General features: G+C 43.2%; 1 protein-coding gene across 1 annotated transcript in view; it reads left to right on the plus strand.

The window, feature by feature from the left end:
• The window catches only part of PTPRT (protein tyrosine phosphatase receptor type T), a 451,382-nt gene that overhangs the window by 324,944 nt on the left and 110,162 nt on the right, over positions 1 to 16,276 (plus strand). The window contains exons 10-11 of the mRNA XM_068419550.1: positions 10,366 to 10,567; positions 15,177 to 15,279. Coding sequence (XP_068275651.1) covers positions 10,366 to 10,567; positions 15,177 to 15,279 — 305 coding nt within the window. The remainder of the gene's footprint in view (positions 1 to 10,365; positions 10,568 to 15,176; positions 15,280 to 16,276) is intronic.

Consider the following 16,276-nt stretch of genomic DNA (forward strand, 5'->3'; position numbering starts at 1 on the left):
ACTCTCTGTTAACCCTCCTTCCCTTCTCCCCAGAAGGGGAAGGAAAAGAGAAAAAGGAGACTTATGGGTTGGAAAGGTAAAACAGTTTTAGTAAACCATCATAATGAAAAAGAGTATAATAATAATAATGGAAATAATCAAATATATACAAATATATACAAAACCAAGCTCCCCCGATGTCTGTCATGTCACCACTGGCACTGCAGGGCAGGCTCCGGGAAGGCCCAGACCAGGCCCAGCGACAGACGGGAACTGGATTCAGGGATCGGGGGCAGCAGAAAAATGGAGAGAGTCCTCTTCGGGCACTGGCCATAGCAGAAGGGAGCGAGACCCCCGTGATCCCCCCGCTTTATACTGAGAAGGGCGTGTATGGGATGGAATACCTTCGTTGGTCCATTTTGGGTCACCTGCCCCATCCGCTCGTCCCTGCAGGTGCGACCCCCCTGCGGCTCTTCACTCGTAAGCAGTGAGGAATTTAGCAGTGACCTTGGTTTCTCTAAGAATAAATACAGCAAGAGCCTTTCTGCACAACATCCCTACTGGTGCCTCAGTGATAACTACAAACTTCGAGCGTTATCAGTGCTCGAAGCAGACACTGTCTGCAAAACATGCAGTTAGTTTCAGAAAGTGCAGTTGCTTAGAAGAGACTGGGCTGAAAGTAAAAATCACTGAAAGGAAAATTGGCCTGGTTTAGGCCAAACCAGGACAGTTCCCCAGCATCCCTGGATGGTACAGGGGTTGCTCCCCGCACATGTGCCTCCGTTTCCATCGCAGCGTGCAGTCAGGGCGGGTGGGATGCGTGCTGAAAACTGCACTCTTGCTTTCCTTACCCTCCATCCAGAAAGAGTTATTGTCTCGTGATGCCTATAGGTATGAGGTTGAGTTGACCCTATTAGCAGAGGTCACCTCAGGCAATCGGGGGAATACAGTCTCTAATATTGCACTCCTTAAGAAAGCACAGCGAGCAACAGCCAGAGGGGTGTTGTGGAGGGATCATGCCTCTCCTGCTCCCTTCAAGAAAACAACCAGCTCTGATAATATGCGTGAAAAAGAAGGGGTTCCTTATGTTCTTCATGTCTTGTCTTTCACACCCAAGTGAGACTTGTGCTGGGCTGTGAAGATGAAGGTGAGCTAGACAAAATATCTGTGTGCTTTGATGTAAAAACACAGAGCTGAGTCCTCCACCTCTGACTCTTTCAGCTTTGAACTTGAAATCAAATGTATAGCCCGCATCCAGGGCGCTGGATGTTTGTGATTTGCACTCTGCGTGATATCAGCCTTGGAAATCTAAGTGGCAAGTGTTACCAGACAGTGATGTTGTGAACAGGCGTAGGGGCTGTGCCAGCTGTCATGTGGCTGGGAACCTGGAGCCGAATCTCTATAGCAAGAGGAATAAGCTACTTAAAATTATACAAAACCAACAATTACGTTTCACCTTTGGAAAGCAAAAGAAAAGGTCTTTAATTGTCTGCTGAAACTGCAGTTTTGCCAAGATTAAATGTAGAATTAATACCAGAAGGTAAAGATTTCTGCAGAAAAATCAGCATAACAAAAGTTTGGGCTCTGTTTCCTGAGTCTGTGATTGCTCTTTGCTGTTGGGTTTCAGCTTACAGTGATGCTACTTTGTAATTTACTCCCTGTATTGCATCAGCTGCTTAAAACGTTTAGTAGTTGTCTGTGCAGTGGTGTTTTACCATGGAAGTGTGGTTCTGAGAATGACCCTGAGCAGAAGGCTGGGGGGAAGAAAGGAGCTGATTTTTGTTCTTAAGTAAATTCTAGGCTGGGAGAAGGTGTTGGATTGTCCGGTGGGAATTCAGCAGTGCTAATTGTTGTTATTCAGCTTAAGCCCTGGGATGTCACTGAAGGGGAGGGGGCAATTAAATCTTCATCGCTTAGCCTGGTGTGCAGTGACTAGGGAGAAGCCCAGATGATGCTCGCTGGTGGTGCTGGGCTGATCTGCATAAGGAATAAGTATAGAATTTTAAGAGCAGCTTCCTAATCCTCTTGTTGTACAGCTAGAAGGTGGGAAGGGAAAGCTGTGGTTGGGACTGGCTGTTCCTTGCTCTTATTACATTGAAACCTGAAGCTGCTTTTGATGTTAAATATCTTATGAGTGATACACACTCAGGTTCAAAAAGATATGTTTTGGAAACTCAGTGTTGACTATGTGAGAGTAATCCAGATGTAGTATGAACTGAGGAGAAGCCTTGCAAAATTTCTGGAAGGTCAGTGGTGCCTGAAATGGCAGCAAGTGAGATGCTCAGTAAAACATCATCTTCACCTTGTACAACCTCTGGACACGCTGAATTCAAAGAAAACATTTCCAGGAGACAACAGGAGCTAGAGCTGGTTTCCTTCCACCATAAAAAGTCATTTGCGTGGTTAACTCACATTGCACATGGCTTCTTAACACCTGGCTTGGGGAACACTGCTTTCCTGGGCAGCGACTTGGGAAATGAAGGAAATGTTTGGATAAGTTCAAGGATATTTGTCAGACTTTAATGCATCAGTTTATTTGTGTTTATTTTGGGGAAAGGGGGGGAAAAATGAAGTTTTCCTGTAGGTTTTATTAGAGCACGGAGTGGAATATGTAAAGCGAGATTAAAAACTAAATAGCCTATTGTTTCCCGAGGTATTTTCAATCAGGAAGCCTTTCAGTTGGTTCCCCTTCCCCTCTGTCAGCAGTGCTGAAGCCTGTGAAGCACCTCCAGCACTCTCCACTGATACCTGACTGCCTTATCTCTGTACTCTTATGAATTGCATAATGATTTCTAGACCTGGAAAATCACGCTTTGCCTGCGACAAATTTCTTTCTCTTCTATTCGTGCCAACCCTGTTATGAAATTGAAGTAAGTGGCATAGGAAAGCATGGTGGGAAGTTACTGTTGTGTGTAGCCTGCAGGTGCTGAGCGGGCGGGACCATAGCCTGGCATTCGCGGAGATGTTCTGCTTTGCGGTGGGGTGTGAATGCACTGATTCTGGGCTCCAGACAGCTAAGTATTGAGCTTTTCTAAAGGTGCACTAAGTTGGACTTAAACACCACTAAGCCAGGCTTGTGAACCACTGACCCTGCGTGGTTGCCTTCTGGTTAAATAGAAGTGATTCTGATTCAAGAGAGGATTATGTAGTTGGGAGGGAGCAGTGTGTCTCTAGTTAAGTGGTTTTCAAAATGAGGGAGCCCTTTAAAAAAGAAAGGAGGAAAAGCTGTGACTGATCTGCCAGTTTCCATTTCTGGGATGCCAGCAGCTTTATTTTCTTATTTTGGTGGTTTTGATATCAGCCTTTTCTATGAGCTGAAGCAGGTCAGCCAAAGGTGGGGCTGGCCAGGACATGATGGCAGCATGCAGTTCCCACTGGGCAGGGGAGGTGAGGCCAGCCCCAGTGTGGGCTGCGACTCCAGCTAACTGGCTGTTCTGGTCGGACGGGCAGGCTGCCCTCCTTGGCTGCCGCTTGCTGAGCGGTGCCAGAGGAGCTGACACCTCTGACAGTCGCCGGGGTTCCTTATTCCCAGTGCCCCGTCTGCAGGCAGCCCCCTCCCCGTGCCTTTGCATGCACCATGATATGATGAGAACCAATGGATTAAAAAAGTCTTGACTCCAGGTCTTGCTTCACAAGATGACAGGAATGTGTTCAAAAAAACAGCAATAAGTCAGGAAAAACTTCCTTTTCTTCTGGCTGAGTAAAGTGAGACACACTAGTCAGGGTGTCCCTGCAGTCCCAGCTTCTGACCTTGGCAGTGTCACGCATGTGGTGGGTCTGGTCAGCCTGGAGAAGAGCAGACTGAGGGGGGATCTTATCAATGCTCACAAATACCTTTGGGGCGGGTGTCAAGGGGATGGGGCCAGACTCTTCTCAGTGGTGCCCAGTGACAGGACAAGGGGCAACGGGCACAAACTGAAACAGAGGAAGTTCCATCTCAATATGAGGAAAAACTTCTTTACTGTGAGGGTGCCAGAGCCCTGGCACAGGCTGCCCAGGGAGGGTGGGGAGTCTCCTTCTCTGGAGATATTCAAACCCGCCTGGACACGACCCTGTGCAATGTGCTCTGGGTGACCCTGCTTTGGCAGGGGGTTGAACTAGATGATCTCCAGAGGTCCCTTCCAACCCCAACCGGTCTGTGATTCTGTGTAATGTTCCTATTCTGGCTCCTCTTTTGTCTGTAGCAAGAGATGGTTTCAGTCTTGAGGCATTACTAACTGAAAAGGGGGGAAAAAATAATATATATATTGTGACTACCTGTCAGCTCCAAAGCCTCCCCAGAAGTTAGGGGTTGTTTGTTCTATGAGGGGTATGGAGAGACAGAACGGGCTGTTTGATAAAGGCAGGGACATAAAACATCAATGGAAATTTAAGGGATAATGTAATGGATTTATAGGTTTCAAATGCCTTCCCCAAACTGCTATGCAGGCTGTCACTAAAATGGAAAATAGATATAAGCTTGCATAATGTGTCTACCAAGCAGTGTTTGATTTAACAGCAGTACTTACCATTTGCATTCAAACAGGCTGCAATTGTGAAAATCAGAGGGGAAGCTTAAAGTCCTAATGTTTGATGGTGAATATGGTAGAGAGCAAAATTCTGCTTGCCATCGTTGATTAATTCTCTATGACAAAAGATATAAGATGAAGTGGCGTGTATACTGGGATCAATTGCTGTGGAAGGAAACGTATGAGCGGTTTTTTTTGCCTTGACTGGCAAGCTCTCAATCCTGAGACATTAGGATTTGCTGCCCTCAGTTTTAAGGTTATGAACACATGAAATCCTGACAACTCAGTTATTCATCAGGGTGAAAGCTTACTCGAATGGATCAAATGTATGGGAAGGCTAAATGGATACATCAGCCGTGATTTGAGCAGAATATTCTTTCTTGTTAATTTATTTATCTAAGAGGATTAAAGAGAATCTGAACAGCCATCTAGGGTTCCCAAAGGATTTCAGTAGTGGAGGGCAGGAAGGACCATTACAATGAATTGATGAGATCTCTATCACAATTTGTTCTTGTATTAAGCTTAGGGCCTCATGATCGTGTCATAATATATTCTTCCAAAGGAATGTCTGAACCTGAAGGGTAATTTATCACATCCCTTGACGGTCCGTTTCACTGTTTAATTACCACATTTTTAATGATACTTACCCTTTTTTCTACAAGGATTTTTTTTTTTAATCTCCAGTTTTCAACTACACTTACTGATATTTTTATTTAAAAAAAGCATAGGGCAAAGCTCCCCTTGCCTCCACCGTGCAAAGATGGAGTAAAATTCACCAGACTTCTGTTATTGTATGCGTTTGGTAAGTGTGATATAGAGATTCAGCGTGCCCCAGGACCCAGGGCAGCTGCTGAAGTGGAGGGTGAACCACTGAATTAATTCAGCTTCTTGAGCAGATCGTGAAGTCCTTGCAGAGGTTTGTGCTCTGGTCCATGGCTGATACTTAGGCTGAACAGACATATTCAAGATATGCCTGATGAAACTGTATAAGAATATATTCCAGTATCACCATCTCCTTTTGCTTGTGTGGACACGCAGTTGCCCATACGCCTGTGGGGTATGGTAAAACCCAAGTGGGTTAAGGGTGGGGCTTTTTTATTCCTTTTTTGTTCTTTTTTTTTCCTCTGAAGAAAGATTTGCAGTGGAAAATAGCCTTATGCTTCCTAGTTTAGTTAATACCTCTGCTGTGGTCTTCCCCTTCACAATGAAAGTTTTTAAGTCCTCACTCGTAATAGAAGTTTTACAGTCACAGATGACAACAGTTAGCAAAGTGTTCACATTTCCTTAGAAAATTGTGTTAAATTAGGCTCTGTGAAGGAGAGAAGAGCTGTGCTTATGCTCTCAATATATCTTCATCTTTGTGGTTAACATAGGATTTGCTCGGTGATTTCAAGAAGTTAATACTCTGAGCTTTTAAAATGGATGAAAAACAGGGGAGGATGGAGTAAGAGGGGGTGCTTCTGGTTAAGGGGGACTGAGAGCACACTGACATAGATTGGACGGGTGCTTAAATAACAGCAAGGAGTGAACTCACTAACCATCCCATTTCTTATGCTGATCTGTTTTTATTTTATTCTCCATAATCTATCACAGCAATTATGTATCACTGAACACTTGGAAATTAAATAAATAAAGCCTTTTTTGGTAGTTTCCAGTAGACTTGAACTTGTACTGTTGATCCATTTTACAAAGAATTTGGACTCACGTAGCCAAATTTTTCACAGTTGAGCAGGGACTCGAATCGTCTGTGCACCTCATGAGTAAATCTTTCTGAACAGCTGGGTGGATGCTGGGCTCAGCGTTTCGTCCCTCCTGTTCTGGTGGGAATGTGGCTGTCTTTCTCCTCCCAAGTTCCTATGCCTTCTGACTTTCTGATTACTTCAAATTTACTGCTGTTGTTGCTTCAGTTTAAGAACTATTTCATTAACTCAGTGAAGGATGTTCTAAGGAAGATTTAGGATGTATTGATGTCTGTTCCTTCGTTTTGCTGTATTTTAGCCTGCACTGGTGTTTGCTGTGATTAGAACCGTAGCAGTGTTGGCCACTAAAACTTTTCCTTGGGACCATCCAGTTGCTCTGGAGCCAATATGTAAACTCGACATTACAAATGCAAGCTCTGGCCAGCCATTCCAGTTTGCAGGGGAAAGACAACTTTCAACTCATGACAGCTGCCTGCTGTGCAGGAGATAACCAGGGAGCTGCTTAAAACCCATAGTTTTTCAGTCTTGTGAGAAATTTCCTCATCTTTGTGTTTGCATTTATTCTGCATCAGAATAAAACCAAATATTTTCAATATTTTCAATCAGAGTGAAATTCGTAAGTATCTTTTTGAGTATTTTCTTGTTTGTTTTCTGTCTAGGTTTTTAAACATTTAAATTAATAGTATTGTTTCTTTTTTTTGAACACAGAAATATTATGAGACATGGCTTGTTGTTAAAATAGATTATTTTAAAATCATTTAGAACAGCTGCTTTCTAGTGATTGAGTCATCTCATTTTCTAGATTAGAGTATCTCGTTTGTTTTGTAATGAAATGGTTTGACACTTGGAACAAGAAATTAAGATAAATATTCAGCATACCAACTAGAAGAGCAGGTGTTTTTTTCAGCATCCTTCTTGTTCTAGGAAAGAGCTGTATTTCTTCTCCAGACATGTTTCTGTGTGTTTATAAATTTACTCCAGAGTTGGAAATTTCCATTTTCTTCCTGAAAATTTTTCAGGGTCTGATTTCCTGAAATTTCTCTTGCTTCGGAACTTTATTTATTATTCTTTTCTTTTTCTGAGCTGAAAGAGGATTTGCCTCCTTTTCCAAACAGAGGGCTCTGTTTTCAGGGCTACTTCATCTGTTTCACCTGTGGTTTTGCTGCTTAACCATCAGCACTCAGCAATTACAGAAGTCCATAGAATGCCTCAACCAGAAAAACATTTGTGTAGAGGAGTGTGATAGCCCTCATTTTATAAATGGCAAAATGGAGACTCGGAGAACATTGGCTTATGGTGGTCAAGGTGGAAGTCATCAGCAGAGGTGGGCACAGCCCAAAGGCTCTCCTGGCAGGGGCTGTTTGTACTTTCCTCGCTGCTTCAGTCATTCGGAGCTCTTCTTGTGAGAAGAGCTTGAGACTAACTCTGATGAGAGCAGTAAGGTGGTAATTAGCTGTATCTGACACTGTTTTGCTTACCAGTCCCTTACGTATTTGTGCTTATGGACTGAATGAAACTGGACCACATGCACAATTTTGTACTATCGTTTTCCTATTCTCTGTGTGGCATCCAGGTGCTGTTCGTGTATCAAAGTGAAATGTTATCTTTTGGGGACAAGGATTCCTTTCTCCGAATGTTTGCACATCCCCTGGTTTAACAGGGTTCATATCTATCGAATGAAGAGTCTGCTGCAGAAGCAATAATCTTGTGATTCTGCTATGCCATGAATCTCTCTTCACTGTAGTTTATATAGCCTAAAAAAAAACTTTTGGGAAATATTGAAGTCTGGTTTGAGTGAGCAGTCTTTCTGAAAATTAACCTACGCTATGATCTCAAGTTGTGGGTGTACTCTCTCTCAAGTATAGTTTTCTCCTTCACCACTTCTTGTGAGTTGACCCAAGTTGTTTTAAGGTCCTTCGTGCTCATACTCTCTGCTATAGTCAATAGAAAAAAGGAAAACGATTTTTCTTAAAATCTGTGACTTTTTTTTTTTCCTCTTTAAAGCTTTTCTAGCTCTATTTGCCTTAAGGGGGTAGGTTTTTTTAATGAGAAAAATAACTCTTTTTGTAGTGATTTTAGAACTGGTGAAGGTAGCTGAATACTTTTATTTATATGGAGATCAAGGACAAGTACATCTTCCACTTATTTTTATAGCCTTCTGTATAATGTGCTTGAAAATAAATACCACTGATTTTGCATATGTTGCTACCTGGGCATCCTGTGAATGTGGTTTTCCGTGGCCCAGCAGCAGGAAGTTCCCTTTCTTTTTCCCAACCTCCTGTTTTGCTGATTCCACTTTTGAATTTTATAGACTTGCTATTTCTCTAGCACTTGATTTGCAAATAGAGCATACGGATTGCATGAGTTCATTCCTACCTAACAGGTTAAATAACATTTTTCTTTCTGGAATTGGCTATGGCATTGACAGGGTCACGTCTCTTCATTTAAGGTCTTTGATGCTCACTCTAACTCCAGTGGTGTTTTTACACAGATTCCCTCGCCTTGAAGTACCTTGATGCGATAACTGTCAAAGCATTGTCCCGTGCCATGCTGCGTTGCGTGGTCCTCGCCTTACCTAAGGAAAAGGAGCGAGCGTAAAGATTTCTCCTCCCTGCATTTAATTTTGTGTTTTAATCACCGTTATGCTAAGATCTCTCTCTTTCTCAGGTTTCAGGCAAATAATAAAAATTTAAAACCAGGTTGTAATTCCTGGAAAAATTAGTAGGTTTTCAATGAAATCACCTGCAAGCTGTTTAATTATAATTCCTTTAGGAGTTCTGCTTTTGTAATTTCTTCCTGCTGTGTGGGCCCGGTGTAATTCATGGCCCTTCTCTGTTATGCTGCCTCGTCTTGGGTGTCAGCTCTGTCTAAATCGTTCTCCTCTGTCCTAATAATAGGATTCACATGCTCGCACCCTTCTCTGGTGTCAGTAGCATCAGTCTCTCTCTCTTATTTATCCTGTTATTATTAAAGCCCCCCTTTTTGAACAATGTATATTTATTTTTCCTCAAAATGCAACATTTTCCTCCTGTCGTAAAGCAAGCGACTTAAAAATTTTCAAAGGCTCTTTCAGCAAAGCTGGGAATTAGATTCTTGTGGAGTCCTTCATAAAAAATTGAAGGCTTCGCCTATTAACATACATTGATTTATTCATAGTGTTTCATTACAAATAAGCGAGGATCCCATAATATCAGGAAAGGTTAGGAGAGCAGTGCAGCACGTTATATTATATTGACAGCTCGGTTGAGATTGAGCTGCATTTGGATTGAATTTGGAACGCAGGCAAGGAATTGGCTGGTAAATAAGTCACGAGTTTTACTTGCAAGTGTCTGTATATCAACAGGGTTGCCACGGGTAAGCGTGACAGAGCTCGAGCAGAATTTCAAAGGTGTGCTTTCAGCTTGGGTTCCTCTAAAGGTGTGTTAGCACCAGCAGCGGGTGTATTCATGAACAGCTCTCCAGGTCTATAACCCTGCTGACTTACTCTCTCAGGCATGGTACCACATGTAAACCTGCAAACTGAGGCTAAAAACAGCAGGAGGGAAATGATATCAGAAGCTGGTTTACAGGCTCAGAGAAAAGAAGGGCTTTTGTCTAAAAACTTCATATTTATTTCATTTAAGTGTACCATTTCATTTCAACATTTCATTTTGACGTATTCTCTTTAGCACAGGAAAAGATTTCCAAAACCTTTGTTATCAGTAAAAGGCTCCCCTTGTTTTCAGCAGCCTTTTGAGAAGACCATTTGCCAGAAGGAAAAAACACTTGATGGAAAAATGTATCCACATTTGCACCAAAAGTTTTTGTTTGCTGTGGGGGGATTGTGTAGGAAATTCTCATGAAAATTCTGCTGGTCGTGCTGTGTGCTCTGGTTTGGCTGCTGAAGTTCTGAGAGTTGGAACAAAAAGCAATTCTTTACATGTTTTGTTGTAAATCGGCACAAGCTGAAGTTTTAGCAGAGAGAAGAAATTAGTTTTTTTCCTAAGTAAAGCCTTGGAAAAATTGTCATGTTTGTTCACCAGCATCCAAACACAGAACTGCTGACTAGAGATACTGAAATAATATCTGTCCTTGTATTTTCAATGTCTAGCCTCAAGAGATGGCAAAATAGGGGAGCAGAGAAAGGCCAAGTACAGGAGGCCCCTCATCACCTTGCTTTCCTTGTTCTTCGTTTGCAGATTACGTACAAGGCTGTTGGGTCTCTGGATCCCAGTGCTGACCTGTCCAGCCAAAGAGGGAAAGTCTTCAAACTAAGGAATGAAACACATCACCTCTTTGTAGGATTATACCCAGGGACTACGTATTCGTTCACCATCAAAGCCAGCACGGTCAAGGGCTTTGGGCCACCCATCACAACACGGATTGCAACTAAGATTTCAGGTACTGCTTTGGAGAAGAAGAAAAAAGAACTTTCTAGGACTTTGTTCTATAGATCTGCAGCTGATGCATAGAACAATGTAAAGGTGTTCAGCTTAGTGTCTCCTCTACAAGTTTCATAGGGCGAATTTTTAAAATGGCCACAATCCAGTATCTGTGTGTGTTCGGGTTATAAATGCAGTGGTTGAGTTGTGAATAGCTTAAATATCCATGAATATCTTTGTGGAGCACTTTAAATGAAAACCTTGATTAGTTCATTTGCAGAACTACCCCTATAATAATTGTTAGTATTATCTGTGTGGGTGGGGAAGATCCTTCAGTAATGTGGCTTTTATTTTCAGAATGCACCAAAATGGATGTAATGAAGTAATTGAATTAATAGTGCAAGGAGACCGAAAATAAAGGAGGAAAGCTATTTTTGTTCTCTTTCTGAGTAAGGGCAGAGGGAAGGCAAACAAATATATGAAAGGCACTAAAATTAAGAGGCATTGCAAAGAGAAGGTGCACGTGTCTCTAGGAAAAAAAAAAGGAAACTTAGGCTAGCTATCAGAAAAAAAGATGGATAAAGGGATGGTAAAGATATTGAGCAGACATACATAGACTTTAATTTTAACGTTCAATTGATAGCACTAAAATAGGTTCTCTAACAGTTTAAAACTGTTGTTTTTTTGGAATACCTTAACTGTTTTTTCAGTAAAGCCAAAATAAACATTTGGGATGTTCAGAACACTTGTAATGCTTGAAATTATGGCTGAGTGCCATAGAAAAGAGTGCACAGCAGTGCATATTTTCCACTGGCCTGTTTCAAAATTGGTTAATAAAAATAAGTTGCTAGCAGTAAGTGACAGTGTAAATTTTAAGGAAGTAAAATGTATCCACTCCCTCCACTCACTGTCAGCAGGGCTTGAACCCCTAACGTTTGGTGCAAAAGCCCGTGTCTCAACCACGTGAAGTAAAGCCGTGAGCTGTCGTAACAGCTCCACAGCCTGTCGGGGTTTAGGGAGGGAAGGCACGACATGCACTCCCTTCGCTTGTGACCAGAGAAATAAAATAGCACAGTAAGGGCAGTGCTTTTTCCCTCCAGTTGAGTTTCTTTGCATTTTATTATTCAGTGAGTGCTCAAATTGTGTTAGAAGCCTGCATGATTATTAACTGTATGCACACTGAGCTGGGTTTATAGTCTTTTTTTTTTTTTCCACCTTCCAAACCTGTGGTTCTCAATAGGTAGGCGCAGGCTCCATGCAGGCGTTAAGGTAGTCTCTGACATGAGATTGCCTCATTGCATGGTCAGCCCTATACACATAATTTGGAAATTACTGGGTGGATCAGCTGTCCACCCTGATACTGTGAGGGTGCTTCTACTGCAATTAAGAATCATGTTTTCTGTATCATGTCATAAAATAATGAGATAATAAATCTAATGTACAGAATAAGCATTACAGAGAACTTTACCATTGCCCTCATGCTGTTTGCAACAGCGGCACTGACTGTTATTGGCTTTGTACAGCACAGTCTCAGGTGAAACAAAGGATGCATTTACACACCAATTTCACTAATGCAATCCTTTCCAGGGCAAAAATAATGTACTGAACAAACAGCCAAGATAACTTTTTTTTTCATTCATTCTAATGAATGAAGACAGAAGAAATCAAAGCAAGATCCTTGCCATGTTGAGGTGATAAGAGAGAGAGGAACAGTGCTTGTAGGTTTGTAATGTCAGTGACACCACCCAAAGACAATCCTGGATTTTTCTGCAGTATTATTAAATTAAATTAATAGCTGTGCTTGTTCTCTGCTCTAAGAGGCAGTCCCAAGGTTAAGGGAGAAGAAGGATTTTTGCACTCACTGGAATGTCATCGTAAGACTATATATATTTTAGAATTGAAAGACACCTATGCTGTAGCAATGTGTCAGTGTATATGGTTATATGGGTGGACATGTTTGTTTATTTCTTAATCACAATTAAATGGTAGAATTCCTGAGGCCTTCTCTTTGGGTGGGACTGGAATCTTGCAAAATAGGTAAATTGATGAGCAGTGTTTGCTATTTTAGAGAGGTAACTGCCAATTGTAATGTTATTGAGGTACTACGTAAGTGTCCTGTGTTGAGCATACAACAAAACTACTATATCTTATTTCAGTGTCCTGTGACTATTACAGACACTGATCACTGAATTATACTCAATACCATTAGCTAGTCTCGCCAAGACCTTTGTTTCTTCCATTTACTTCTCAACTGTATGGTGTCTGAAAGTAAGATCGTAAATTCTGTGTGGCAGGTGGAGCGTTTTACATGGCCGATAACTGAACAGGTCTCGTGCACAGCCAGGAGGAGACATCTGAGCCAGCTAACATATCACAAGCAATTCCGTGGCACCAGCACAGTGCTGCAGTTAGGCTGGAAGCAGCTCCTTCAAAGGCGGATGATGGAGCCTGCAAAGGCAGAGCCCAGCCTGTTTCTGGTGTCCAAACTGGCCCTGCAGCCTTTTTGTAATGCTGTGTTGTGCCATAGCACCGTTCCCTCTGGCCAGAGCAGGTGCTGAACAATTCTTAACTGTGGCATGTCCAGCAGCTACGGTGAGCTCTGGTATAGAAGACTGATGTTGACATGTGTCTTCTTTAAATCATAGAATAGAATTGTTTTGGTTAGAAAGGACCTTTAAGATCATCAAGTCCAACCATTAACCCAGCACTGCCAAGTCCACCACTAACCCATGTCCCTCAGCACCACATCTGCTCGTCTTTTAAATCCCTCCAGGGATGGTGACTCCACCACTGCCCTGGGCAGCCTGTTCCAGTGCTTGATAAACCCTTTCAGTGAAGAAATTTTTCTTAATATCCAATCTAAACCTCCCCTGGTGCAACTTGAGGCTGCTTCCTCTTGTCCTATTGCTTGTTACCTGGGAGAAGAGACTAACACCCTCCTTGCTACACCCTCCTTTCAGGTAGTTGTAGAGAGCGATCAGGTCTCCCCTCAGCCTCCTTTTCTCCAGGCTAAACACCCCCAGGTCCCTCAGCCGCTCCTCATCACACTTGTGCTCCAGACCCTTCACCAGCTTCGTTGCCCTTCTCTGGACTCGCTCCAGCACCTCAAGGTCTTTCTTGTAGTGAGGGGCCCAAAACTGAACACAGGATTCGAGGTGCGGCCTCACCAGTGCTGAGTACAGGAGGAGGATCCCTGCCCTAGTCCTGCTGGCCACACTAGTGCTGATACAAGTCAGGATGCTGGTGGCCTTCTTGGCCACCTGGGCACACTGCTGGCTCATGTTCAGCCGGCCATTGACCAACACCCCCAGGTCCTTTGCCACCAGGCACTTTCCAGCCACTCTTCCCCCAGCCTGTAGCGGTGCGTGGGGTTGTTGTGCCCCAAGTGCAGGGTGTAAATGACCTCGCACTTCTTCCCCTTGATGCAGAGCACCGTTTTCAGAGAAATCCTCGTTCAGGAATTGACATTCATTCTGAACTCATTGCCAGCTTATTGACAGGGAAGTCAGTAGCTGAGCTGATAATAGCAACCACCATTCTTGACAGTTTTCAGGCATTTAGATAAAAATCCTGATTGTAAACAGGATTACAGTGGAAATCACTGTGAGAGGATTAAATATGGGAGTCCTGCAATACAGCTTGCCCTCATGAGTGACAGATGAACTATTCATGTGAATTCTTCTCTTTGCTTTATACTTGAAAGATATTTCAACAAAACTTGCATCTTTGGAACAAATTTTGATGCTTCTCTGATCTCATAATCTCTTAAGTTCTTCCACCGTAAAAATTATGTCCCAAACAGATGTCTGCTATCGGGGAAGGGAGAAGTAACATAAGTAAAATATGTTTCCTGAGGAAACCTGTCCTGTTTTCATGAAATGACCCTAATAGAAGATAACAAAGCAGAAGTAGAAACTAGATTTTGACTAAGTCTAAATATTCAGTGGTTTTCTATATTGCTCTGGGGAACATGTCAGGAAAGCAATGGGGATGCTGTGGCTGGGTACTGCCTGAGCATGCTGTTGGAAACTGTGCAGCTGCCTCTTGGTTCAGCATCACTAAACCACGGGGGTAAAATGCCATGGATTTGAGTGCTAAAATAACCTGGCTGATTCATGCTCCTCTCTTCTCATGCTTTTGTGCTTCATAACACACCCTGCAGCTAATCAAGGAGACACAGCTTAAGCCTATGTATTAAAAACTCTGTCTCAGATGTGGGAGGTCTAATCCAGTGACAGGAACAGTGAACAGGAGCCAGGTTTCCTGGGTGCTCGTCTTAGCTCCGCCACTGATTCACTCATCCTAAGTGGTATCTTTTAATGTCTTCACCTTTAAAACTGAAGGAATGATCCCATCTCAAAGGATTACTAAGTATTAAAAAATCAAGACAGGATTTTCAAAGCCCTCTTGAAGATTTGGGTGTCTGATTCCTGTTTAATTTTAATAGGAAAAGTGTGTACAAATTTTTAAGCAGTTTTGACAGTTTTGGTTGTAACATTGGGAAGGATTTTGATGTTTCATTTGAGAAATGTTAAATGGTCTCCAAGAAATGTTAATATTACGTTGCCATCACTACCAAAGGCAGTAAGTAGCGTATAACTAACGTGCCGCTCTTTGTTTTGCTGTAGCACCGTCGATGCCGGAATACGACACGGACTCCCCGCTGAATGAGACTGACACCACCATCACCGTCATGCTGAAGCCCGCTCAGTCGCGGGGAGCGCCTGTCAGGTAGGTGTTTTGTCTTCTCCTTTCACAGTTCTCCCCTCTCCTTCTTCCTCAGGCTTTGCTCATGCCTCTCTCATCCTCGGCTGATAACATCGCTGCTGATAGCGAGCGCAGGCTAAAAGGCCAACTCTGCTGTTGATTCTGCCTTTCGCAGTCTGCTTTTATAAACGCCTCACCCTACGTGCCTCCCGCTGTTAACCTCCATGAGGGGTTGCTGAGGGCATTGCATGGGGTTATTAACCTTACAGCATCGCTTCCGAGGCCTGTGCAGCACGGGAGTAGGGCAGTGTGTGCAGCTGTGCGCTGCAAGGCTCTGAATCGAGCATCGCCCTGCCAAGGTGGAGGAGGCTTCAGGCCTCTGTCTCCTGCTCTCTCTGCTGTGATGGACAAGGCCTTTTTGTAACTATCGTATGAATGCCCCAGCTATCTTTAATGCTTGCGGATTCATTGGTTCAGATTCTGGATCTAACCACACTCCTCGCATCTGTATGTTATAATCCAGCTATTGCTCCGGGGCTGGTTGTGGAGTGAAGTAGTGATCTAGTTCAGAAAAGATGAGCTCTGGCCTAGCAAGGCTTTGCCAGTTGTAGGCAAGCACAATTTCCTCTGGCAGAGTATCACAGAATCACACAGAATCACAGACTGGTTGGGGTTGGAAGGGACCTCTGGAGATCATCCCGTCCACCCCCTGCCAAAGCAGGTTCCCCTAGAGCAGAAGATTTAGGGGCAGGGAGCTGCGCAGACACCGGTGGAATAGAATGGGGACCGTGTAGAAAACATTTCTGGCTGTCCCTGAGCCGGATCCAGTTCTTAATGATGAAATCATAGAATCATTTGGGTTGGAAAAGACCTTTAAGATCAACAAGTCCAGCCATAAACCTAGCACTGCCAAGTCCTACTAAACCATGTCCCTAAGCGCCACTCGACTGCAGATCGCTCCCTGACTGCGGAAACACGACTTAGAGGTCTGTACTGCATTGCTGTCTTCTGTCCAAGTGAA

This window comes from Nyctibius grandis, chromosome 28, assembly GCF_013368605.1.
Source record: "Nyctibius grandis isolate bNycGra1 chromosome 28, bNycGra1.pri, whole genome shotgun sequence".
Lineage (NCBI taxonomy): Eukaryota > Metazoa > Chordata > Aves > Nyctibiiformes > Nyctibiidae > Nyctibius > Nyctibius grandis.